We start from the raw sequence: 26,630 nt of genomic DNA, 5'->3' as shown, positions 1-26,630 counted from the left end.
TGCATGTTTCGCACACTCTGGTTAAAGCCACTCCAAAGTGAGTAGGTACAATTTGCGGGGCTAGCTGGAGAAGCACTGGGTGGATCTCCTGCTTGTCCTGGCTTGTGTAGCTGGATCAGCTGGATGTAACAAGCACACTTCAGGCCAAGTGGGCTAAAATACATTAGCATGCATCAAAGTGAGAGAATCCAATCGGGGGAAGCTTGGAGCTGGTTCCCTTGACTACAAAGGAGCTGATGCAAACCTTTCCGTAGCCAGCTCTTGAGTTTCTGGAACTTGGCATGCCTTCTGCCAGCTCAGTCTCCTTTGGCCCTCCACTTTCCTCCTCCCCCCCAAGAGACTTGTGTTACTAAGCTTCCTATGTCCTGGCAGTCCTGCGCAGCCTCTGTGGCTGGCTGGAAACGTTGCACTTGATGCCTCTAAATTGATCACAGCTGGGCTAGTTGGGCTCTGCTGGTTCTGAGAAGGTGGAATTAAGAGGCAAAAGTGACTCCCTCTCAGAGTTTGGAAAGGAAGATGGCGTGACAGAAGCAAACTCGGGAGATGCTCCTTACTCTGGAAGAAACTGGCGTTTCTTTGATGCATCAGCTGAGCTGCAGCCATGCTGCAGTGCTCTGATATTTACTGATAGAAGGACAAGGAGTCAGAGCACTCCTGGTTCTTCTGGAGTATCACAGTAGAAGGGTGGATGGAGGGAGGAAGGGGTAATCACATTGACAGCCCTGCTCTGCTTCTGTTAGTACATGCTGGTACCTATAGAGAAAGGAATTTCACTATCGTGACAGAGTTGGTAGGTGAAGGAGGGGATGCCCTGGAGACTCGCAGGAGAGAGGGTTCTCCAGGGTTTCTAAATAAACAGAAAGAATACAGAGGAGTTCCTGTGGTTATCTGGCAGTTCTTCCCCCAGATAAATCAGATAAAGGAATAGTGAAGGCCGTGCATTCTGTTAGATTCTTTTTGGTAATGGGATAAGTGACTCATAGATGTGGTAAGGATATTACATGTATGAATAGTGGGTTCAGTAGACAGTCATGTCCTTGGATAATGTTATAAATAGTCAGGAGCACCACTACACTCTCTAATGGCTGGAAAATAGCAATTGATCATTTTGTACTATTTTAGACTTTTCTAACAAATAATATGTTGTGACAGGATGATGCAGGGACTTCCTTATGCAGACAGTGCAGCTTCTCCTGCTTTAATCAGATTTCCTCCACTCATAAATAAAAATCAATGGACTGGTCCTCTCCTGCAGCCCCTGGGGTCTGTGTGTGAGCAGTGATCACTTCAGGTAAGGTGTCACAACCGCAGGTAGGCTTTGCAGCTGGAGTTTGGGTAAGCTGGGTCAGAGATGCTAAGGGAGAAGAGCTCAGGTTAAAAACAGTTCTTTGTTGTTTGTTTTTTTTTCCCTGTAGGTGTGTTGATTGTAGGAGAAATGGAGTTTAAAATAAATCAGGGAGTTTAGTTTTACTGAGAAAAAGCAGTGAATCAGACCTCAGCTACAGAGCAGGAGGGGCAGCCTGCTAGTGAGGAGCAGACACTGTGTTCCTTACGGACTGCTGTGGTGATGGAGGCAGAGTGCAGTACACCACGCTCAGATTCTGGTAGGGGTGTTTCCTCCTATGAACTTTTCATGTTTATGTTTCTGTGCTGGAATTGTCCTTTGCCAAGCACTGGGAGAAAGCAAGGTTTTCATCTGAAGGGATTTAGAGAACTCAAACAATGTTGTACCACGCTGACAGGTGGCAAACAGGATGTGGAAGGTTTATAGGTGTACACAGGGGTGGCAGGAGGAAGCCCCAGTCCTTGAGGCACAGCAGAGTGAGTGACACTGCTGGGAAAAGCCCTGCTGATGGAGCCTGCTGTCACTGGCAGAGCAAGGTGCCAGAAGACAGCTCTTAGGCCCGAAATGATACACTGGTGAAATGTTGCAGAAAGCATGCTCAAAATCTGACTGGAGCTGAGCTCTCATGAACGACTGGCTCTTCGTCCCTGTGGTCTGGGCAGGGGCCAGTGCTGGAACCAGTACAGACGATAACATAGCTGGCAATGAAGAGCAATTATTTTTCCCTTTATCTTCCTGTGACTTGTACTTTTGAACAGTAACAAGATTTAGCGCGTATGTTCTTGTTCTCTTGGTCACTGACACCCGCTCTTCCTGGCAAAAGCAGAGAGTGTATTGTGAGTCAGGCCCCTGGGACTGCCCCCTCTGTGGCTGCTTGGCTGTTGCGTATTTCCAGTTATGATTTTTCTTGCAAGGAACAAATGAGTCCGGTCCACATGCATGTTAGTTAGTAAATGATGCATTTCTTCCTGTGAGAGCAGCTTTCACAGCTTCCTGCTGCACTGCTAATGCTATCTGGCACACATCTGAATTACTGTGAAAAAGCCAGGGCTCATCAAAGCAGTGTGCAAAATCTTCCTCCGCACAAGCACAGAGAGTGTTTTGGTCTCCAGTAATTTCATTTCCTTTAATTTCTCCTGTTCCAGCTGGGCCGATGCACAAACAGTGTGGTTAAGTATGAACTGATGCGCCCGTCTAACAAAGTCCAGCTTTTGGTGCTGTGTGAGGACCATAGAGGGAGGATGGTGAAACACCAGTGTTGCCCTGGCTGTGGATACTTTTGCACTGCAGTAAGTCCGTGCTCTCAATCTAGGGAAGGGGGTACTTGTTGCAGTAGCTGGAAGAGGTGAAGGTGGAGATTTACCCAAAGGGGTTTACTGACTTCCTGGCATAAGCTCCACCTCATTCCACAGCACATCAGATGGCATTTTCAACAGTAATGTGTTTGAAAGTAGCTACAATGCTCACCTGTAACTTCCTGGAGACCCCGAGGGGTGTCACCGAAGGGGTGGAATTCATACCTTTGGAATTTTTTTGGAACATTGTTTGTTTTTTTTTTTTCTTCCTCTGTGCAGTCAATCACATCACAAATGGTGTTAGCCTTAGTCTGCATACAGGACAGGGGTTCTGTCCCCCGTGCCGCACAGTGAGGTGGGGGAACCAGAGTGATGGCACTGGAACAAGGCAATGTTTGAGATCTCCTCCTCCTTCTCTACCACTGAGGTTTTAATAGCATTGGCCCAGTGCTTTGAGCCATCGTTGTCCTTGTTTCCTTGCTGGTGAAACACTCATTGAGAGCCTCCCGGGGTGATAGGGTGGGTTAATTGTCTGATGTTAGCGTTCTTAAAGATGACTCGATGAAAGGTATTAGAGTAGTCTCAACATTATTATAACTGTAATAAATGGTACCATCCCGAGTTTTCATGCTGAGTCAAAGATCATTTGAAAGATATAATCCTCAGAACGCTTGAAGACATTTTGCAATGCTGAAATAGTTAATAAGATGTCTTGGGAGGACTGTGAATCCAGGAGAAGAGTGGGTTTAAACTAACTTTTCCTTAATGCTGTTACATCTCTGAGTGACCTCATAGTTCATAAAGGTGAATCTGGCAGTGTTTGTGTTATCAGTCACTAGTAACACAGAGCACCGTAGGGCTTTAGGTAGCACTGATATCACAGAACAGTGAGTTCTGGGGTGCAGTTCAACTTGGAGGACTTTGCTGGAAAGAGAAGATAATTTGTAGAAAGGTGGCTCACATCTGTCAGCAGATGGGGTTAAAGAGCATACAGGGCTGGTCCAAACAGAGGAGTTGCATGCTTTGGGTAACACTGGGGTTGACAGCTGATGTAATTGTATCATTGTTGTTCCTTGAATGGTTTGTGTGCAGATGTGTTTGGTAGTTTTAGTGCTGACTGGTTTGAAGTTTTCTTTTCCAGTATTGGGAGCGTCCTTACAGTACACTGGCACTTCTAGGAACGTAAGCAAGAACCTCAAGTGTTAGAGCTGGAAAATGGGACTCTGTGGTTCTGTTTCCCACGTGCAATTAAAAAACTTGCTTTGCAGTTCCTAACCAAGTGAGTTTTTTCCCATTACCTTGGTTTTGTTCTCTTCTAAAGAAGTGGCAGTGCTTGCTTACTGTACTGGAAGCGCGAGGGACAAGAGAGGTCGTGAATGATGTGTTTAAGAGCTCTGCGGATGAAGCATGTGGAAGGGGTAAGGCTCGTAGTGACCAAGGTGTGAATATCTTCTCTGTAATTTTTTTAGGGCACTTTCATGGAGTGTCAGCCTGAGAGCAGCATCTCCCACCGTTTCCACAAGAACTGTGCCTCCCAGGTCAACGACACGAGCTACTGCCCACACTGCGGGGAAGACGCCTCCAAGGCAAAGGAGGTGACAATAGCAAAAGCAGACACGACTTCCACGGTGTCACTGGCCTATGAGCAGCAGAAACCAGCAGCAGTGGAGGGAAGGGCTGACACCACGACAGGGAGGTGAGCTTGGGAGCTCGTGGCAGCCTCAACGCTTGTGCCTCAGCCCTTCATGTGGAGTACTTAGCCTGAGGTGTTTAGCTGCCCCCAGCAGTGTGTACAGATGCAGAGAGTCAAAACTTAGAGGAAAACATAAGTGAAGACATCCCTGTGATGAAGAGTGCTTCAGCTTCCTGTGTGATCTGATCTTGTTCTCAAGGCTCTTATGACTTGTAGTGAGCAGGGCAGTGCCCTCAGCCCCATGATGTTCTGTTGCTTGTTGCAAAGAGTACATCGAAATGTAGTCATAGGTCAATGCAACTCTTTACCAAAAATGGCTGTAAAATATCTTGCTTTGTGTTACTCTGTCTGTCAATTTAAAATCAATTTCCTTTCCTTCTTTGGCATAAGATACACACAGCGTTGTATATTTTTAATGGCTGTGCTTTGGCTCTCTCTCATTTTCAGTGTCACTGGAACGCGGTTGTCTGAGGAAGATAAGCCAGAAAGTTCGGCTGCGGAGGGATTTGACTTAGCTGGATCTTCAGTTTTTCCAAAGCCTACTACTAGCCTGACCCAGGGACCAGTTAAAGAAACTCTGGAAAGTGCCCTGATTGCCCTGGACTCTGAAAAGTAAGGAATAAGCCATCTTCTGAACAGTTGATGTTCTTTGGTTTTGCTGGCACTCTGGAGCTGTACCATAGGAACAAACTTTCTCATGCCTATGGTGTGGGTTGGGCTAAAATATTGGGGAATATTCTTCAGCGTGTATTAATTCTGCCTCTTTCCCCATTGCTGCAGACCCAAGAAGTTACGGTTCCATCCAAAACAGTTGTACTTCTCTGCCAGGCAAGGAGAGCTGCAAAAAGTCCTGCTTATGTTGGGTAGGTGGCTCCTTCCCAGGACGCGGTGTGTCTGGCAGTACTCCCAGCTCCTGCCAGGCAGCTGCCAGAGCCCAGTTCCCAGCATGGCAGCACGTCATATTCCCCACTGCCCCTTGTGAATGGTGTTGGGAGGAGAAAGCCACTTTTGCAAGCAATGTGTCATCAGAAATGGCTCCATCTTTCTGTGAAATATGGGCTTGCTCCCAGCTTGCTTCTGCGTTTGGACGCAGTTTTATCCAGAGAAGCTTTCTCTACCCCCAAATGACCTATGTTTGATTTTTCCAATCCAGTAGAACTTTGCCTCCCCGTGCTGTGGGATGGTTGGTTATTTGCATCCAGTGCAGAGGTAGAAAGATGGGAGTGTGATTAAATTAAGACCAGTCAGCAAGAAAGTGGAGAAGAAGAAAACCTCAGTACAGAGGTCTTTATTCTGGGGGTACGTAACTGTCACCAGATGACTTTCAGCTGATGGGGTTGTTTTTTTTACCAACAAATATTCCCAAGGAATAGCAACCTGTGAAGGACACGATGTTTTACTTGGGGTCGTTTCCTTTCTACTCCAGTACTTCACAGTACATTTTTGGATGCTTTCTGCTCTTTTGCATCTATCACTCTTTTTTTTTTTTGTTTTTCTCCTTGCAAGTATTGGCTTCATTGTTCCTGTCTTCAATAGAACCAAAATGTTACTCATTGATATTTAACTACGGCCTCATCGTATGCAACATGTTATCATGCCCAGACATCTTTGTCTGGCTGTCATCATCATCTGTCAGTCTTTGCACAGCTGTGAGAATTTCTGGCCAGATCTCGAGTTCGTGTTGGAGCTCCATCCTCTTTGCAGCCCTTTTGCTTACAGCGATGCAAAAAGGATCACTAGTACTAAGTGCAGTTAATCATGGTCCTGAGACAATAAAGCTGGGTGCTGCTGACGCTCAGTTGTTTCCAGCAGCAGCACTTTTTTTCCCCTTTTTTACCCTTGCACAGTGTTGATGGTATTTCTTGCAGTGAGAGAAGGGGAATGAAGGAAGTGGCCTTTGTAAGAATAATGCCTTAAAAGTATTATATTCCATGGTGTTCCTGAAGCTCCTTGCTTGAGGGCTGTTGCATACCAGATGTCCGTGGAAATACCCTGAGAGCTTTCTGGCTTGTACGTGTAGAAAGAAGGGCTGAGGATGGGCTAGGGGAAGGTCTTTTATAAGCTTAAGTTGAGACCTCCTTCTCTTGTTACCCTTTCCTCTGATCTCTGAATTGTGGTTGAAGGCATCTCTGCTCTGTTTTTCAGTGGATGGAATTGACCCTAATTTTAAAATGGAGCATCAGAGTAAGAGAACCCCTCTCCATGCTGCCGCTGAGTCTGGCCATGTGGACATCTGCCATATGCTGATTCAGGTCTGTCTCTACTTAAACATTTCTCTGTATGAGCAATTTTCTGTGCTTTTTGGTCCTGTGCCCCACCAAAACTGAAGCACAGTTGAAAAACCAGCATTGAAAAACTTTCTCGTTCACACTGTTTGCTGCAGGAAGGAGTGGTGCAGAGTGGTGTGAGAACTTAGGTGATGTGACTGCAGATGTCTTTCTAATCTGTTCTCCATACCAGCTTCACTGTCTGTGCAATGGGCACATGGAGCTTTGATGCAGGGCACATCCCTAAGTACACCCTGCAGCGTAGTGCACTGCCAGATGTGGCAGCACAGGCTGACCTGCAGGTAGCTGCAAGCTGCTGCCAACTTGTTCTTTGTAATGCTGGTGGGTAGGCTGTAAAGCCTGCAGGCTAGCAGACCCTGGCTTGCCTTCTGTCAAAATCTGAGCAACTCCAGCAGCCTTGTTCTTTACACTTGTGAAAAGAAGAAAGATGCAAGTTTTACTTGTTAAGTGAGATTTAGAGATTTGGGTTCTGGTAAGTTTGAATGAGGGAAGATGGTGAAACACACAACAGTGCTGCTGCTGAATCTTCTCCAGCAGACTGTGAAGAAAAAAGAAGGCCTTTAAAAGGCTGAAGTTTTCTTTTTTCACATTGGCACTTTGGGCATCTGGTTGTATTTTGCTTCCCCTTTGTGACTGGAAAACTGTAAAAGTCTGAGAAAGTGGCAAAGCCACTCTTGGATAATGAGCCTGCTGAGATGTCTCAGCATTGAAAATGCTGCTTGAAGGTGGAGCTTTGCTTACTTGAGTTACCACAAGTACAGACAGTAGAATTACTTGTATGAGTAAAAGGAGCAAGGGCTGGTTTGTTTCCAGAATCCTTTGTATTCTTTCTGTCCCCTGATGTCTGGCTATTGCGGCAGCGCAGTGTTTGGCTGGGAAAGTCCACAGCGTGTTAAACTTGAAGTGTCTCATCTTTGGTCTGAATCACTTTAGCTTTATAAAAGTAATCAAAACAAATACATGCAGTGGGAGGCACATAGAAGCAATGGGGCCATCTTCTTGTGCCGGGTGAACCTGAGTCAGCACATTACTACTGTTGTAAGCAGGTCTTTGCTTTGTGCATGGGTACGTGCATGCTGTGCCAAGAGTTGTTCTATTTTTCAGATTTTCTTTTGGTTTTAAGTAGTGGGTGGATCATTGAGATACATGAAGAGGGCAAGATGCATGAGACAATAGAGATTTTGGACCAGAGCATTCCATGTTGAACTTAATGTGTTCTCAGAGAAGTACTGGCATTGACTTCAATAGAATAGTTACCTAGTCTGTAGTAGTTCTGACACCTCCCACCTCTATTGTGATCAGCAGGTTGTTCCTGCTGCCCGTGACACTGGGAAGCACTGCTTGTCTGTTCATTGTGTCTGTAGAGATGATAGACCAGGGAAGACCAAACTTCTGAAACAAATCAGCCTTCATTTCCCAGAGTCGTTACTCGATACCAAAGGCAGAAGTGACATGAGCTTTTCACACCTGTTTGCTTCCTCGTGCTCTAGTTGCTGGCTAGAGAAGGCAAGCAGTGTGTGCTGCTTTCCAAAACAGGTGAAGTTTGTCTGCATTCTGCCTGTGGTCGCTTTGTTGTTTTTTTCTCAACATGGCTGAATGTCGGGAACATTTTGCTGCTAAACTTACTACTAAATCTCTACTCCCACATCCTTCCTTTGCTAACCAGTAAAGGTTACAATTGTCCTTGTGTTTGCCTTGGCCTCCTTAACAGGCTGGTGCGAATATAGACAGCTGTTCTGAAGACCAGCGGACCCCACTGATGGAAGCAGCTGAAAACAACCACCTGGAAACTGTGAAATACCTTATCAAGGCTGGAGCGCTAGTAGATCCTAAGGTAGAACTTTATTCCTCGTTTGTTTGCTGTTTCTTTTTTAAAGGTCTTAAGCCCAGGAAGAAGAGAAATGAAGGTTTGCTTGTCTTGGGTACAAAGACTTGGACAGGCAGTCCTGGCTCTGAGCACTGGGGAAGTGCAGTTGCTTACTATATCAGATCATGGCACCAAATATAGGGGATGTTTGATTTGATACGGGGCCACTAAGAAGGATGGGTGTCATTACGTTGCGTTTGGAGTTTGAATTCAGAGTTTCCTTCTCTAGAAACTCACAGTAATGAGATTTTTGGGGTGCCATTTTAAAATGGGTTGGTAGTTAGGTGCTTGCAAGGCCAGCAGAAGTGGCAGGAAGCTTTGATCTCCAAAGGTCTAATGTGCTGTTTCTTGCAGTCACGCCGCAGTGGCAAAATTGGACCCAGTCTTTAAACTCCCTACCCCTTAATTTAAACAAATACAATAAAATGCAGCTGTCTGCTTGCCTTTAGCATGCTCGGGTTGCTTTGCAGTCTTGGAAAATACACAGATAGTTTATTAGCCCCATAAATCAGACTCTATTTGGAGTACAAGAACCCTACCCATGTGAACTTCTTATTGTTACAACCTGCTGCTGTTGGCTCACTCTGCTATTGCTAGGAAGCACGGTAGGGCCGGGATGCTCGCTTTGTGACAGAGCTGGCTAGGCTGGGAGGATTGCACAAGATAAGAACTGCTGTCCACCCCAAGCCTTGGATGGCTCCTTGGGAGGCTGGCTCTGAGCTGGGAAGGGGGAAAAGGCAGGGTGGGCCCATGTAAGGACAGGAGCCACTATGAACCTGCATCTTGGAGCAATCTGGATATCACTCACCTGATATATTTATGTCAGAGAGAAGAGGTTTCCTGCTTCTGAAGGTAAAGAGAAGGAAAAACCCCCGAGCCAGCAAAAACAAATTAGAAGCCTGAGATCACGTCTGAAGTCTAGACTAGTTTATTATGTTAATTAGTTTCTTGCACCAAATTAGTCATCTTCTGAAAGTAGCTACATTGCAGTTTGAAATCAGCTCCAGCCATTTCGATGAAAAATCAAGCAGTTATCTGCTGGGGGTGTGCACTGAGCGTACCCAGCCTGTGGGGGAGAAGGGTGGGATGAAGCCCCCAGGCTGAAGCCACCTGATCCTGTCTGTAGGATTTGGAAGCCACTTAAAACTGCCAAAAAGTCTGTATTAAAATACACCAGCTCACTGTGGGATGGAGAAGCTGCACTTGGCTTATTAATCTGAGAGGGAGTTGTGATGTTATTCAGTTGTCAGGCTCCCAAGGGAGAGTGAAAAACTCTTCTTTGCCCCTTGGAAACCCTCTCAGTACGATCCCTGATGTGTGGCTTCCCATCATTGCTCCCCATCCCTGTGCTGTGTTCTCTTTTCAAGGGAGTGTCCTCTATCAGAAAACTGTGTAGTAGGAAGGAAACATCTTGCTTTTTGGGTTTTCATTTCCTCCTCCTTTCCTGGTCTCCAGGCCTTGCTGTAAGCTGAACTCTTGGGATAGAGCGTCTGATAAAGATCAGACTCCAGCCAAGAGTTTTGGTGTTGGTGTGGAAGTGTCTCCATCCTGACTCACAGCCCCAGCCTGCCTGTCAACCAGACTCTTTAGGCTCTGCTCCCAGAAGCATTTTTTCTTTCAGCCATTGCTGTTGTACTTTTTCCCCAGTCTGGGTACATGACCGAGGGCACTCTGGGGTCTTGGTCCCTTCTGCCAGCTGCTGGGTTAAGCCTTGTGCTAATAAACACAGCAAAAACCTGTATAAACAGTATTTCAGGTTGAGGCAAGGCTACTTTTCAGATGTGTAGTGCTGTGTCTCTGTAAGAGATTCCTGCCTCCTCTGGGCTCTTCAACACAGAGACTGACTGCTGGGGAAGGGGAGCAACCAGGGGTTGGTACCTTCCCTGTGCTTATAAAGGCGTCTCTTCCCATAGCCTTTGCTCTCACCCTCCTGCTCTGCACTGGCTGCATGTCTGAGCTTTCTGGAAAGCTGCCTCTGCTCTGTGCCATTACTGATTGCTGCTGCTTTTGGGATTCTCTGCTTTGTCTGATGTTCTTCTGATGACTTCTCTGGTGTTTCTGAGCATCACTGGTGGTCTGCAGACAGGGGGATGTGGGGAGGGGACATTTCCTGAGGACTTGTTCTGTGCTTGTGTCCAGGACGCAGAGGGCTCCACGTGTCTGCACTTGGCTGCCAAGAAGGGGCACTACGATGTTGTTCAGTACCTCCTGTCCATAGGGAAGATGGATGTCAACTGCCAGGTGAGGCCTTTCTGCGAGGTACAGAAGCTGCCCTTCTCTGGTGAGGATATCCCCTTCTGGTCTGCTGCAGAAACCTTCTCCTCGCTGACCTCAGGGAAACTTCCCTTCCATGTGTCTCCATTTACAGTTTCCCCTTAACCCTGAATTTCCAAAGGGTGCCACTGTGCTCCTCCTGGCAGAAGGGTGATATCATGCACGTAGTGTGGGATAGGTCTAGCTTAGCACTGACCATCACAGAGCGTAGCTGAGCTTCTGCAAGTGCTTTTACAGGATGTTCTTTGTGCGTTGTTGGCTGTCAGCTGGATTTGAACACCCTGGAGACCCATCTCCAGTGTGCTCAGATGCAAATAAACTCAGATCTGGTGGGGCAGATTGGTTCGGATCTTGCTGGACCGTGAGGGACCTTTCCCTGCAGCAACGTAGACTGAAGCACTGCAGTGAGGCAGACATGGGGAGGAAAGGGGTCTGTGGCTGCCAGCAAGGCACACCCTGCCATGGCTTCCTAGGTTTGTGGAAGCCAGCAGGAGAACACTGTACCTGTTCTACTTGTCTCACCCTTTTCTTTCCCTTGCCAGGATGACGGAGGCTGGACGCCGATGATCTGGGCCACTGAGTACAAGCATATTGAGCTGGTGAAGCTACTGCTTGCAAAGGGGTCAGACATCAACATTCGAGACAATGTGAGGTTCTTCCTGGAATCTGTTTTAGAAATAATCCACAATCTCTGTTTAGAAACCAAAAAAGCCCAAGAGTACCAACTTTGGGCTCTGTACAGTGAGGCACAGTGATCCCTATACACAAGTGACAGTGAGTGTTGGCTGGGAAAATGTTATTCCTTACTCTAGAAGAAGCTTTACAAGCAAGGAAGCAGTCCTCTTCCTCCCACATGGACTCCCTGGGAGCTCAGTGGGCCCAGCAGCTCTGGGTGTCTCTCTGTGCCAGCTGATTTCATAGAGTTTTTCAAGGAAAAAGAGAAAATGAGAGGGAGTTGATGGGGGAAAAGAAGGGAAGCACATTCACACTTCAGCTCAAGAGATTCAGTACCTCAGCAGTGCTCCTTTATTCTTAATAGATTATTTCTCACTTCTTCCCCTCTGCTGTTGAAACCCCTGAAGTACCTGCAAGGGAAACCTGGGTGTGAAGAGCTACTCCAGGCTTGGGTCTGTAGGAGATGAGAGGTAGTCAGGGTGGGAGAGGGGGCTTTTAAGTTGTTTCATGACTTCTGATCCCTAGCACAGACTGCACTGACTCTTGCTTGAGCTCCCACAGAAGCCTTTGGCTGCCAGTTAAAAGTTCACACATTAAATGGTGAAAATCAAATTGTCTCAGTCAACAATTCACTTGAAAGAAAAATATCCCCTTAGCAGATGTATATATCACATATCTGTTGCTGTGCCTACAGCTCAGTGTCTCCTGATTGCAGCCATTAGGAGGTAATGTCATTTGTGCTAGGAAACATCATACTCCATGAGAAACGCTTTTGATTGTAATTATGCTGCTGTTAGGCAGTAGCCAGTGCAAAGCAAAGTAGCAAATCTAGGTGTCTGTAACGTGTCTGAGTAGCAGCATGTGGCATGCAATCAACAGGATTAATCTTTTATAGATCAGTATGTGTTGCTGATGAGGATTTTTCCTGGATTTTACCATAGCAGGAGGCAGAAGCTGTGCAGAAAGACATCTCCCCACTCCCTGGTGCACACTAACAGCCTCCTGGTGTAAGTTGCCCAAGGAGGCTGTGGATGCCCCATCCCTGCAGGCATTCAAGGCCAGGATGGATGTGGCTCTGGGCAGCCTGGGCTGCTGGTTGGCGACCCTGCACATATCAGGGAGCTGGAACTGGATGAGTACTGTGGGCCTTTGCAATCCAGGCCACTCTGTGATTGCACTGTTGTACTGGGCATCTTTAGGGCTTGTTAGGGGGAAGGACTCTAAAGTGTGCTGTGCACTGTAACAGAAAACAGAGTATCATTGCTTAAAATATCCCCATCAAATAGATGAGCATTCAGCTATTTCTAGTGCAGCTAGTGAGAGATGAGTACATACAGTATTTAAGAGATGCCCAAAGTCAGATTGATTGCTTTCTGTGTAGCTCATGGTTCTCTTTCTAGCACCTTCATATACCCTACAGCCTGTGCTCTGCTCTTGCTCAGCAAACAGCAAGCACCTTTTTCTCTTCCATTCTGTAGCTTGGGAGACATGCAAGTTTTGCTGTGTGTCTGGGCTGGGGAAGCTCAGCTTCTGGCCTTTTCCAACGTGTTCGTTCATGTCTGTCACCTCTCGTGGATTGATCCAGATTGTTTTTACGGATAGCAGATAGACAATTTGCGTGTAAAAGGAAGGCGATGGAGCATTTTGATACAGCCTCCCCAACTCTGTATGTGGAGGTGGCTGGAGTGAGAACTCCCTGCTCGGCTCTGCTGAGATTTCCCTGCCTGCCTTGGGACTCCCAGCCAGAACGAGCATTGTAGGGGAAGAGATGGAAGCTACGTGTTGAATGCCTCAGGTGTAGAGCTGAGGATGATGGAGTTCCCAAAGCAGTCGGGTTTTAACGTACTAAACAGCCTCTGCTCTGTGTTTTTTTTTCCCTCCAGGAGGAAAATATTTGTTTGCACTGGGCTGCTTTTTCTGGCTGTGTTGACATTGCAGAGATTCTGCTGGCTGCTAAGTGTGATTTACATGCGGTGAATATTCATGGAGATTCCCCCCTGCACATTGCAGCCAGAGAGAACCGTTATGAGTGTGTTGTGTAAGTACAGCTCCAGCCCTGCTGCTGCTCTCCCTTCCCCTGGTTGCTCCTTTCAGGCCGGGTGCTGCCTGGAAGCTTGGGGCAGCTTTGAAATACCTTTAGCATTTAAGCATAGACCAAAATTGGGATGCAGGGCTTGCTTCTCTGTTGCCCTGCATCTAGGCACAGTGGGTGTGAAACACTGCCTGCTGCCAGAGCTGGTGTAAAAAGAATCTCAACATGTGGGGTAGTCCTGGAGCTTTTAGGGATGTAGTAGGGTAACAAGACTTTTCTTTTGTTTAGTCACTGCTAGGAATAAAGTCAGCATGTGTCCTCACCAAAAGCTGGTGAGTATAAACAAGGGCCAAGTCCGATGCAAGTTTCTGGTTGGACTTATCCATTTCCAGCCTACCGTTCCCACCCCTTATCTTTCCCTGCCAGAAGGAGTTTCCAACCTGCCTGAAGTTAGGCTGGTCACCAACAAGGCACTTATCGTGCCTGGAGCAGGGCAGGATGTGCCCAGAGCTCCAGTCTGTGGCTTCTGGCAGCACCTTCGTGTAGAAGGATTCACTGAGCCATGCTTATAAAGAAAACTCAGGTGATTATTCACTGCTGCAGATGGTACATTGTCCCTTAAGGGCTGGCTGGAGAATGTGATTCGACTCATTTTCCCCTTGCACAGTTTCTCTTGGGGATGCTTATCTTTTCTTGCTGTTTTGCAGTCTGTTTCTTTCCCGTGGCTCGGATGTCACTTTAAAGAACAAGGAGGGCGAGACTCCACTGCAGTGCTCGAGCCTTAATTCTCAGGTCTGGGTGGCTCTACAGATGAACAAAACACTCAGAGAATCATCGACTGAGAAGCCTGTCCAGATAGAGAAGGTAGTGAGCAGGTGAGAATCCAACTGGCTTTATTTGTGGGCCCTGAAATACAGCCTTGGCCAGGGAAAGGCAGGGAGCCTGGTTTGAGAAAGCACTGTAAGTGTGTGCTGTGCTTTCTAAACTGATGTGAAGGTCAGTTGGAGCTTAGCAGGACTTGCAAACTTGCAAACATTCAGTCCATGACTTGTAAATTCATCCTCCAAATGGAAATATTCACAAAGAACAATCTGTAAGGCTGAGTGGAAAAAAATGAACTCTGCTCTATTCTGAATTGTGTTCAAGCTTTGAATGCTCAGTGATCAAAGACATTAATTCTACCCTAGGATGGCATTTAATGGCCCCTTGTTTGGGGAAGCTTTGCTGTTGTGACACTTGTCTTTCTGCCTCTGACAGAGACATTGCCCGGGGCTACGAGAGGATCCCAATTCCCTGCATCAATTCAGTGGACAGTGAGCCTTGTCCTAGCAACTACAAGTATGTCTCACAGAACTGTGTCACCTCCCCAATGGACATTGATAGAAACATCACCCATTTACAGGTGAGGGATTGTGGTTTTTTCTGTTCTGCTGTGAGCATTCAGAGATGTTGCAGTGCACTGCACCTCAGACCAAGTTTTGCATTCAGAGTGGGAATGTCTTGTCCTGATATCAAATTTAAGCCAAGACTGTAGTCTGAAAATCCAGGAGAAGGGATTCTGCTGTTCTTCCTTTCCCAGACTTCACCTCTGCATTCAGCTGTTACTGCAGCAGCAGCCTGGTGCTGCCTGGTGTGGCTCCCATTTCTTTATTTCCCCTCTTCTTGCTGTGAGTGTTAGCCAGTTGTTTGGAGACCTTCCTCATGCTGTCTGCCTAGCGACTTCAGAGCTTTCCTTGTCCTCAAGTGTGGAGCTCGTACGGCACTGGGGAAGGTTAGTAACGTGGGGAGGAGATGAAGGTGACTAATGATGGGATCCTCTTCTGCAAGCTGGACTCCTTTGACATTCATTATGAATGAAGAACTGAGTAAACATTACACTGAGCTGAAGAGTCTAGTTATCTTTTTGGCTAATGAGCTGCAGCAGTGGCCTCTTATGGGAAAGTTTGGAAGGCACTACAGCAGCAGGCAGGAGAAAGTGAAGACTTGTGGTTTTGCTCTCTGGCCCACTTAGAGAAGATGCTCTTTCACTTGTGCTGGAGTGGCTGGAGCTGATCCCTTCTGCTTCTCTTTCAGTATTGCGTGTGTATAGACGACTGCTCCTCCAGTAACTGCATGTGTGGCCAACTCAGTATGCGCTGCTGGTATGATAAGGTGAGGATGCACAGCTTCGTGTTAGGCTGGCAAACTGAATATTGCAAAATTCAGGATTTCTAATGGGACCTAAAATCAATTCTTTGCTCAGCTCCTCTGCTTTTTGTTTTAAAATGCCTGGAGTTGCAATTTCGGCTTTGAGGTGTATGTGATAATAACAAAATGTGTACTCAGGGAAGCTTTTCCAGTGTTATTTGTTTGTGTTGCTGTCATGCCAGCTGAGCCATTAATTATACTCATGTGATAGAGAGCATTTAATAACCCATGCGTGAAATCAGCTTCCATTTCAGAAAGACATAGAAAATGCTGTAACATATAAACAGGGGGAGGGTAGAAGAGAGATTTTTGGCTACCTTTTATTTATCGGGATCCTTCTGGATGAATGCAAAGTAAATATGTTTTAACTTCATCACTGCCAGAAGCCTAGTTTGTTTTGGGTAAGTGTGCTTCGATCCTCCTGGGAGGTTTTGAGGTTAATATTTGGACAGGTTCTTCTAAGATCAGAAGTTCTCTTAATCTCCGTAAGTTTCTCCCAGGGGGAGTATTGGCATCTTTCTTTGCTTTGTAGGCATTTTATTTACACGTTAATAGGTGATTACATCTTTAAAGCCATAAAAGCTAAATTTGTTTAGTGTGATGAACTGCCTCTATCACTTACTTAATCCTATATGGTTGGTAGATAATTGAATTGTGGCTTTTTTGGGAGAGGTATTTGGGAAGATAATGTAGTTTACAGAACTTGGGTGTGCTGGCCTTGTAATGTGGAAGTTTAGGCTTTATTCCAGAGACAGACAAAGCCTATGCTTCTACCCTCCAGGACTGCTAAAGGATGCTAATGATGATGCACAGCATTGTGAGATACTTGTGGTGGTGGTGCATAGGTTGATATCAGGCTGCAAAAGCCTGAATGGTTTCTTGCTGTTTGTCAGCTGTTTCTGATAGCGGCTTGTATGCTGCAGTCAGGGCAGAGCAAAGCGTGTTGAGTTCTGAGGTTGTTTTTGGAGAGGTCATGATGTGCAATAGGGGTCCTCTCATGTGTTTTGCATTTGGGGAAAGTTCACAAGAAGAGAAAACTAACCCTGTCTTGAATGCATCTCCTATTCAGGATGGCCGACTCCTGCCTGAGTTCAACATGGCTGAGCCGCCGCTGATCTTTGAGTGCAATCATGCCTGCTCGTGCTGGCGGACCTGTAGGAACCGGGTGGTGCAGAATGGGCTCAGGTGAGAACCCCCACACAGCTTGTTGTGGCACAGCCACGGCCAAACCACAGAGCCTCAGCTCTGCCTGCAGACCCACAAAGCACAGAGCTTCCAGAGATGGAGCAGAGCTGGGCAGGTTCCACCATGCGGTGAGTTCCTCTGCACTGCTGGTGGGGATGATCAGCAGTGGGCAGTGAGCTCAGCTGGGATCTGTGCCACTCTGCTGCCCCCAGCACATGGGGGAACTGTGCTGGACTTTCTCAGTCAGACCACAAAGTGTACAGAGGGTGTTGAGTCTGCATGGGCAGCCTGGGTGTAACTTGTCAGGGGGAGAGCTCTTAGAGATTAACCCATCGGCCCTGGAGAGGAAGCGTGGTTTGAGCTGATGGTGCAAAGAGGGAATGGGTGGGGGGGAAAAGGAGAGGAATACTGGAAAAACCAACAGGGTGAAGTTAAGGTGAGCATCAGATTTCTCTTCATTCCGATAACAGTGTTGCTGAGAGGGAGTTTTGCTTCCCATGGGGAAAGAGAGAACATTCCCTAGCCATGGAGGTGGTTCATCCTGCACTTAACTCAAGTTCTGGCTGAGCAGGAGACAGAATGACTTACGGGATTGTTTCTCTGCCTATAAACTCCATCAGTAAAATTCCACAGAGCAGCTATTACACCAAGAAGTTTCAAGTTGCAGCGTTTCTTCCTTATGTTTCTGCCAGGGAGTTGGATATGATGGAGCTGCTAAATGCATTGGCCTCAGCAGAGGGCAAAGGGATCGGAGCACTTAGCTCAAGGTGTTCTTCATTCACTTCCTGCCTTCCCTTGCAGCACCGCTCCCTTTGGAACCTGAAGTCCCTTTCCACCATCCCCTGAGGGCCAGGCACGTGTATGGAAGAGAAAGAAATGCTGGCGGTGGGATTTTGGTATCCCATGTGTGAATCATCAGCTGTGCACCAGCATGGAGCATCTGCTGCCTTGCCCTCTTCCCCAGTCCTTAATGTGTGCAGTCACCAGGCATGCACTCACCAGCTGCAGCTGGGCAGGGAGAGGCAGTGCCATCCTGGTCCTTGGAGCACATGTATAGTGGCACCAGACTGAGAACAGAGGGTTTGAATGTTGAAATAATCTCTTTGTGCTGATTGGATGTTACAGGGTTTACTTCTTTTTTGCTCTTTCCCCTGCTGCCTTTCTGCTCAGTGCTGCCATTGATGTGGCTTCATTTCCTCTTTTCCAGGACTCGGTTGCAGCTCTATCGGACGCAAAAGATGGGCTGGGGTGTGCGAACGATGCAAGACATTCCACTGGGAACCTTTGTGTGCGAGTAAGTTATTCCTTCAGCTTTCATTAGCTCACACAAACACATCTCTTCCCAAGGGCTGGCATGCTTTGCACATGATTTCATGCAAATCAGATTGGCTCAGAGCAGAGCTGCTCACCTCACTGTGAGGCTTCCTGATCCCATTTCCTGCTCTGTTTGTCCTTTCCTCTCAGCGTGGAGCTTTCTCCACCCCTCTCCATCTCGCTGCAATCTGTGGTCAGCTCGTGGTTCTGGGCTCTGCTCCCCCTCTGACACACGAGCAGTGAGGAATGAAACAGATCTGGGTTGTGCTGCAAGTGCATCCTGTGTTCACTGTGTAGGAGACCTTTAAGGCTGAGGGAATTGGGAACAATTGTTTTATATCGGGTCATTTTCTGCTTCAAGACTGACTTCCCAAGAGGTTTCCCAGTGTCACAGCTTTGCCTTTAGTCTGATTCATCAAAACAGTAAAAGATTTGGCATTAAGTACAAATTTAGGCCCTGGTTCAATAAAGTACTTAGGAACGAAAATATTAAGATTTATATCAGGTTGCAAAAACTGCTGCTGAACCACATGGTTTTGAGGCTCTAAAATGGTTGATGTTCAGTAAACAGTTTGGAAAGTGTTTTCTTCGTTGTGGTACTGAAGAGCTAAGATGTTCCAAATATGACAGGACTCTTGCCCTTCATGAAAGTATGTGCTGGGGTTTTATAGAGCTGGTTATTGATGTTGTATGGAGTCTTGTCCCCATCCCTCTCACTGACACACTCGTGATTTGTTCAGCTTACCAACCCCAGCCTTTCTCTTCGTCAAGCCAGCTGTGCTATTTCTCTGTAATACTGCATGTGCAGCCTTTGTTCCTTCTTTTCCTCACCTCTGGCATACAAACCCTGGTGCTGTGGGGGCTCAGGGCTGCTTACACACAACAGCTTCCAGGGTCAGCACTTGGAGAAGAGTGTTTTGCATTGACCACCTGGAGCAGTGCCCCGACCAGGCAGTTCCTTTGTGCTGGGGTTATTCCTCTGCTTTGAAAGGATGATAATTGTGTTGGTCTAAGGACAATACTGTGGGTATGGGCTTTGAATGAGTGGGAGGCAGAAACCAGAGGCTTTGTGACACTCTGGTCTGTTCCTTTTGGTATGAGCCCATTATGTGGCTTCCAGATATTCAATTCCTGTACAAAACAGCTCTAGTAGGATACCATCTGAACCAAGCCAGGTATTTCAGCCTCACCTTCAGACAGAGACATCCTGGGCATCCCACCTCATCGCCCACACGCCACAGAAACAGTCACAGCTTGTGCAAGGGATGTCTTGTTGCTCTTGGTTTTTGCATGGAACATGCTCTGATCTCACAGTGATGAGTGGCAATGTGAATTTACTGCCTTCAGTGAGTTAAGCATCCTGCTGGGAAGAAGGACATTGCCTTGACTTTAGGCCTTCCATGAAGAAGGATGCTCTGACCCTTCCTGGAGTAGGAAGCTGTGCTCCTTGTGCATCTTTCTGTAACTTTGAACCTGGTAAATTATGGAGAAGTTTGTATTGGTAAGCAGTACTGAAAAGGAAAGGAATTGCAGGGATGGTCTTTAAAGGAGCGTGGAAGCAACAGTTTTTAATTAGATTGTGAGATTATTGTTCCACTGAATTGTAACCCTGAAGTGTCTGTCACTGAGCAGTGCCTCTCTGTGCAGCACTGTTCAGCTGTTTCCAAGCTGCTGCTGGCTATTGTGCCATGCTACAGCAATTTTTCTCCCTCTGGCCACAATCTTCCTATTGCTTTAGGTCACCAGCGAGCGTGTGGTTTCCAGTAATTCTGCAGCCTTGTGGGAGCTCTTAATAAATAACAAGATGCGGTGGGGACAAACAGCAGCATCACACACGGCTGCAGCAGCCTCCTGGCCTGGCGGAGCAGCTCTGCCAGATTGCTTAGATTTGGGAACAGCAGCCAAACGATCCCCGGTCACGGAGCGCGTGGGTCTGCTCCAGGTTAATGTTTTGTGGCTCTCCTTCCTGAGCACTGAAGTTAAATGTTGCCTCAAGCCAAAAGGGGATGTGGATATGGTTAGTTAATGCTTCTGAAAGCTGAAGGGGAATTGCTGGCGTGGTGGCTGCAGATCGTGAGAGCATCTGTTGGTGTTATGAAGAATATTTGTTTTGTGAGTCCTTTGCTTATAATTCATTAGTGTTGTGTCAAAGGCTGAGTGAGGAGAGCTGGGTACCAGAATCTACTGTGCTACAGCTTGTTTCTTATATTCCTCCCTCTGGCTCAATTCCTCTCCTCCTGTGTGTCTTTGTTTTGATTGCTGGCTGCTCAGTTCAGGAAGTGTTGTGGGTTGACGGCCTAGAACTGTGTAAGCTGGAGACAGGAGGCAGATGTGGGAATGCAGGTGCAGCAGAGACTCCTGCAACTTGAGTTTTTGCATCAAACCCAGCATCTATCTGGGGCATCAGAAGTGGTGCCTGTGTTTGATCCTGCTCAGCAAGCCAGACCACAGAGCACACATTCAGTAGTACTTGTGAGGACCTGATTGCAATCTGCCTTACACCTGTTTTTTACAGCAACATGATTGTTAATCAGACCACAGCTCTGATGTAGTTTGGTTTGAGGAGGATGAGAAAGAAGCCTACATCCTTCCAGGCATCCTGCCAGGTTTGAGTAGACCTGAGACTCTTAAAACAGGACTTTTTGAGGTACACAGCATACGTAATCAGTTAAAATGTAGGAAAAATGGGAAACAGAGATTTTATATTGGAATGTAAACAGCACAGACGTGACAGTATTATACAGGAGGTGAGTTCAGGAGAGTTGGATTAATATGTTGATCTTGGCCGACAAAGAGGATTGCAAAAAGAAAGAGGGAGTTTTGTTGGAAAGAAAACTCCATTTTTAATATTAAAAATGTTGCCCTGAAAAGACTGAGTTTGGAGCCAGATTTTAGCTGCTTTCAGTTGGCAAAGGTGAGTTTGCCTGGGTGGATCTGAATTGACCTGCACTGCTGAGGCTATGAATTGTGATGGTGGCTGCATCCCTTCCTTCCCCTCTTACTGGGAAGGGGTGTTAAACCCAAGCTGCTGGTTGCACAAGCATCTTATTTCTGCCTTTCCTCTTTGCCTGCAGGTATGTTGGCGAGCTGATATCCGACTCTGAGGCAGACGTCCGTGAAGAGGACTCCTACCTCTTTGACCTTGACAACAAGGTACTGTATCCAGGGAGGTAAACCCAAGGTCTTGTTTCTCCAAAGGAGCACAGAGAGTATTTGTGTCTATCTTGATGTACAGCATGCTCTGAAAGCTTGGAAGCAGAGCTGCTTTCTCACTGGGCCACAGCGTTATGTGCTGCCCGCAGCAGGCTCAGTGCAAGATGCTTCCCTATTAAAAATGCTCAAACGTCTTGAGTTCAGTTGTTCAGCTGCTGATATTCAGGTGTGTGTACAGCAGTGTGCAGGCTTGTGCTGGTGTTGATCGGCAGCTCTGTAAGCTCTTCATAAAAGATGTTGATGCGTGAGCTGGAAAGTTGAAAGAGACACTGCTCCTTTACAAAGGGATCCAACAGACACCTTAGCAAGGGCTTGAGGCTTCTCCTGCTGCTGGTTGTCCTGTGCTGCTCTGCAGAGGGCTGACTCAGTGCAGAAATCTTGCTTTGAAAAGTGTGATCTGAAGCATCTGAGCGTCACTTCAGACTTTTCTTGGGAAGGGAGAAGAGGAGAAAGGTGAACTGGGGAATCAGAGCAGTGGGGCGGCTTCCACGGGAAGTTGTAAAGCAGTCTTTGTCTTGTGCCTGTCATCAGCTAGTCACAAAGATGCTTTGCTTTGTTATTATAATTTTTCTTTTTAAGTGACAAGGCTTTAGAGTTGAGAAAAGATAAGTAGTGAGTCTTGTAGCAAGTCTGAGAGCAGGGGTCAGACTGTAACTAAGAGGTTAAAGAGCAGCATGGACTTCAAGCTGGCTTCTGCATTTATGAGCAAGAGACTGCCCAGGCCTTGCTTGGCCTTCAGGTTAACCCCTGGCTGGCTGCTTTCAGGTAGAACATCTGGATTCTGTACAGGAACAAGCACACAGTCTTTCATTAGAGCAGCTTCAGAGTGGAGCATCTGTGGAACAGGCAGCAAGTCACTGTGGGGTCATTCAGAGTAGCCTAAAGCAGTGCTGAGGGCAGGCAGAGCCCGATGGGTCCCATTGCATTCCAAGCAGTGGGAGAATATCATGGACGAGGCCTGAGAGGGCAGCATTAGGGCTCTGCTGTGTCCTGAAGGAGTGGTCTGGATGGGGTTCATGCTGAAGTGTGTTGGGGACGTCATTTCTAATGTCTTTGTTCTTTGAGCCGTCACTGGGGGCCATGTGTGTGGTGAATCACTCAGCATGCCAGGTCTGGCAGTCACATCCCTTCCTGTATCTGTAAGAGGGAAAGCATCGAGGAGACAGAGCTCAACTGCCCATTCTGTGCATTCAGGGAAGAATACATAGCACAACAGATACTTTCTGGGTTTCCACAGGTTAAAGGCATCATTTTCTTGTCTCTCTACTGGAGAGCCAGGAAAAATACCCTATTTCTGATAGATATGAGGGTAAGTTTTATCTGGTGTGATTGCTTTCTGCTGGTATTCCATGGATGAAGCAGTGATGAGACTTAAATGTAATTGAAATCAGAGCTTGCAGCACTCTGTGTGGCATGAGACGGTGTGGGTGATACCTCCCCAATCACTGGGACATCTTCCCTGGGCTCCTGCACCAGCTGGGCATTGTGATCTGACCCAGCTCATCCATTAAAGATTGCAAGGTGCTTGCCCAAAAGGGAGTTTGAACGCTGCTAATGGATCCTTTTGCTTTTGGCCTCTTTGCAACAGAAATTAGCTTCTGTAATTAAAGTCTCTGCTTTGCACAGTCATTCTGTGCTGGAATAAAAAAGCCCTGAGGGGGGTTCTTTTATTTTCAAGGAAACCAAAGTATAACTGCTGTCTGGGCTCGCTGGAAAGGGAATTTCTGTGTTCTCACTTTCACTTTTATCTGCAAAAAAAACTGTTTTCTCTAGGCTCTGGCTTAGTGTTTCCTAGCTGTCATGTTCAATTAAGGGACAGAACAGATGTCTGTTCCCCTGTCCATTGGCTTTTACCCATAAGGTGTTGGTCTGCCCAGAACATAAATCCCACTGCACCAAACTGGTGCTGCAGCAGAGCAGGTCTGGGGAGTTCTGATATGTCAGCCAACGTCAAGAGCGTTTTTGAAAGGTCTTTGTGCTCATGGGGGCACAGTGTTCCATGGGAAACTATTTTCAGGGCTGTGTTGGAGGTGGAATTGTGTGTTTAGTCCTTTTAAGCCTTCCCTGGCCATTCTTTTTGAGGCTCTCTGGAGTGTTAGCGCAAGGACTGGTAGTTTGATCGTTGCTTTTCTTTTTTACAAACAAGTAGAAGTAATAACTCTAAAACCAATCTCATCTAATGAAACACGCAACATTTCTCCCTCCAGGATGGAGAGGTGTACTGCATAGATGCCCGTTTCTATGGCAATATCAGCCGCTTTATAAACCACCTCTGTGAGCCAAACCTCATTCCCGTGCGAGTCTTCATGTCTCACCAGGACCTCCGCTTTCCCAGGATCGCCTTCTTCAGCACGAGGCACATAGAGGCCGGAGAAGAAATCGGGTAGGTACCGACCTGGGCTGCTGCCCACGCCTTACCAGTGTACTCCATGCGCTGATGCTGCATTGCCTCAGGTGCTGCCAACCCCAGCTTCTCTTTCCCATGTGTTCCTTCATCACAGTGACCCTGTTTCCATTTCTTTCTTGCAGCTTCGACTACGGTGACAGGTTCTGGGACATCAAAGGCAAGTTCTTCAGCTGTCAGTGCGGTTCACCCAAGTGCAAACACTCGAGCTCAGCGCTGGCCCAGAGGCAGGCGAGCACCTCATCCCAGGACATGCAGGAAAACGGGCTCCCAGACACCAGCTCTGCCACGGCAGCCGGCCCCTTTTGAGGCTCCGCTCCCCAGAGACTGACTCGTTTTAACCCTATAGATTCACATACTGTCTGAATTTTCCATTTAAAGAGAGAAAACCCACTCGAGGAAAAGCCAGGGGTTCGTGACACTTAGGGCTGTGCCACCGACTGTTACGTGAGGAATAAGTGAAAGCAAATCCCACCTCTGTGGTGTTGTTCTCCCCTCCTGGTCCTGGAAAGCTGCTGGTTCTTACCGTGCCGAGGGGTGGCTGTTGCATTTTTTTCCCCCCATGAGAGCTGTCCTGGCCTCCATCTTTTAATGTTCAAAGTGTTGTCAGAGCCCAGGGGGAGCCGCCCGTCCTCTGAACGTTGTTAATCGAATGGATCGCTCATGCCAAGTCATCTCCAGTTCACTTGTAATAAACTTTGAGTACTTGATGGGACTTTCTTTTTGAAGGCCGGGGGGAGCAGGGCGGGAGGGAGGCGCTGGCAGGCTCTGCTGGTTGGTTTCGTTGCTCACTTTGGTTGAATTCCTCCCACGACGTCGCGGTGGGGCCTCATAGAATCGTGTTGAGTTGGAAGGGACCCTTAAAGGTCGTGTAATCCAACTGCCGCTTGCCCTGCGTGTTTCTAACCGATGCCTCCTTGCTACCCATTGGCTTTTTACTCTTCTGATGACAAGAAATCCACCGTGTTTAACCCCTTTGGTCCCTGAGCCGGCCACAGACGCTTCCCTAAACCCCTCTGCGAAGCCATCCGCTCCAACCAGCTCCCGGCCAGGCAGCGGATCCAGCATCTGCTTCATCAGTGGAAGGATGTTCCCTCTCCTGTGGCAGCTGCAGAGATGGAGCGATGAAGGGGATGGCGAGAGACAGCGACTGCTACAGGAGATCACTTCTCTAAGGATAAAGCGGATGACAGAAACACGGCAGAGCCCCCCCTGGGCGCGCAGCAATGGGGCTGTGCTGCAGAGAAGACCCCGATGCCAGCAGCCCGTCTGCTCCCATCAGCACGCTCCATGCTGGGCACCTTTGGGTTGGTTTTTAAGCCCTACGCGATGAGGTTTCAATGAACTGATTTATTTTTTACCATGACTGAAATATCGGGGACTGGCAGTAAAAAAACAAAAAACATAAAAAAGGAAAAAAAAAAGTAAAAATAAAAAAAAAAAGACCCCAAAAAAAGACAAAAAAAGAAAAAAAAAATTATATAAAAAAAAAACAACCCCCAAAAGAAAAGAAAACCCACAAAACGAAAACGGTGCTGAATTCTGGTGTGATTTTTTGCTCACCACGTGAATATGAACTGATCCGTTGTATAAAGAGAACAAAGCGATTTTAGTATGAAAACAAAAACACCAAACCTTTTTTAACTCGGTAGGATCGTAGTGTGAATCAAATCTGCCGTCGCCTTTTGTGCGATGGCCGGGCAGGTCGTTACCTTCATTTCTTATTTTGCATCTATCTTAAATACTGTAATTAGAGCAGTTACAGGCTGGGTTTTGTTTTATTTTTTCGTTGTTCATCTCTTCTAGAAGGTTCATAACGCCGTCACGTTTATTATTATTATTATTATTATATATATTTTTTTTGTTCGTTTGTTTCTGTTGGTGTTTTTGGACAGTTTTAAAGATGCGGCCTTTTGGCTTTGATCATTTTTTTTCTTGTTCTGTTTTCAATGAAATCAATAAAAAAAAATTAAAAAAAAAAAAAGGGAAAAAAAAAAAAAGAAGAAAAGAAGTGCTTTAAAATGAGTTTGGCCTCTGCTTCGCCTCCGTGCTGCAGCCCTCGTCCTCCTCACTGAGGGCACAAGGAAATGGGCATTAAGACCTGCGGTGCTTTGCAAGCCAACGCAAAGGATGCCCAACCAACCGCCTGGGTTGGGGTTTTGTCTTTGCTTGTCCCATCTCCTGCATGGAGCTGATGTCCCATCCTGATGGGCTGCCAATGGGGCTGAAGGTTCCCTGCCTCAGCTGAGCGTCCCCGTGGTGCTGCTGAGCTGGGCTGTGTGCCTGCTCTGCTTCTGATGCAGGGAATGGTGGAGGCCTCGGGCTTGGAAGGGAGCTCTGAGCGCCATCCAATGCAACTGCCCTGCAATGCAAAGGGACACCACAGCTCCATCAGGCTGCCCAGGGACCAATGGGGCACCAACCTCTGGGGGCCTTGGACACGTTGGTGTCCAGTTTGGTCATTGCAGGGAGAAATCTCCAGGTCTGTGCTGCCTCTCAGAGCTGGGTTTGTCCCCATGTGGCTTTGCCAAGTGTGTTGGGGTGGTGATGTCCCAATGGTGTGCAGCAGCATTTGGAGCTGTTGTGGGGTGCAGGTGTGTGCCCTGGTGGTTTCCCATGGATGTCCCTTGTACCTGTGTCCCATCAACAGCCCTTCAGTCAGTGAGCACCAGGAGAGGGAGCTCCCACTGCTTTTATCTCACTTCTGCATCAGTTTTGGGGATGTCTTCAATATCCCAATCCAATCCCATCCCATCCCATCCCATCCATCCCATCCCATCCAGCATTGCATTGCCATTCTTGTTTCTCTGTTCTCTTCTTGAAGGCAGTTTGCTCGCCCTGGGAACTCCTGCACAGCA

At 47.2% G+C, this 26,630-nt stretch overlaps 1 protein-coding gene across 44 annotated transcripts in view; it reads left to right on the top strand.

Moving 5' to 3' along the window:
- Positions 1 to 25,794, top strand: part of EHMT1 (euchromatic histone lysine methyltransferase 1) — a 78,314-nt gene extending 52,520 nt beyond the window's left edge. For 30 of the 44 annotated variants that reach the window (XM_085521512.1, XM_085521493.1, XM_085521509.1 and 27 more), the window contains 17 exons: positions 2,491 to 2,634; positions 4,110 to 4,336; positions 4,781 to 4,945; positions 5,114 to 5,196; positions 6,479 to 6,585; positions 8,333 to 8,455; positions 10,628 to 10,729; positions 11,305 to 11,409; positions 13,321 to 13,475; positions 14,177 to 14,344; positions 14,727 to 14,871; positions 15,543 to 15,620; positions 16,726 to 16,841; positions 18,049 to 18,135; positions 21,230 to 21,308; positions 23,576 to 23,751; positions 23,898 to 25,794. In XM_085521512.1, the coding sequence (XP_085377638.1) occupies positions 2,491 to 2,634; positions 4,110 to 4,336; positions 4,781 to 4,945; positions 5,114 to 5,196; positions 6,479 to 6,585; positions 8,333 to 8,455; positions 10,628 to 10,729; positions 11,305 to 11,409; positions 13,321 to 13,475; positions 14,177 to 14,344; positions 14,727 to 14,871; positions 15,543 to 15,620; positions 16,726 to 16,841; positions 18,049 to 18,135; positions 21,230 to 21,308; positions 23,576 to 23,751; positions 23,898 to 24,081 (2,244 nt within the window). In that variant the 3' untranslated portion in view covers positions 24,082 to 25,794. Of the gene's footprint in view, positions 1 to 2,490; positions 2,635 to 4,109; positions 4,337 to 4,780; positions 4,946 to 5,113; positions 5,197 to 6,478; positions 6,586 to 8,332; positions 8,456 to 10,627; positions 10,730 to 11,304; positions 11,410 to 13,320; positions 14,053 to 14,176; positions 14,345 to 14,726; positions 14,872 to 15,542; positions 15,621 to 16,725; positions 16,842 to 18,048; positions 18,136 to 21,229; positions 21,309 to 23,575; positions 23,752 to 23,897 lie in introns of all 44 variants that reach the window. The other 14 variants (XM_085521514.1, XM_085521505.1, XM_085521500.1 and 11 more) reach the window with 3 other exon arrangements.
- Positions 25,795 to 26,630: the final 836 nt, after the last annotated feature.

This window comes from Coturnix japonica, chromosome 21, assembly GCF_054131305.1.
Source record: "Coturnix japonica strain WE chromosome 21, WE-NBRP24, whole genome shotgun sequence".
NCBI lineage: Eukaryota > Metazoa > Chordata > Aves > Galliformes > Phasianidae > Coturnix > Coturnix japonica.
Note: the sequence above shows the minus strand (reverse complement) of the source record. Positions and strands in the feature narration are given on the sequence as shown.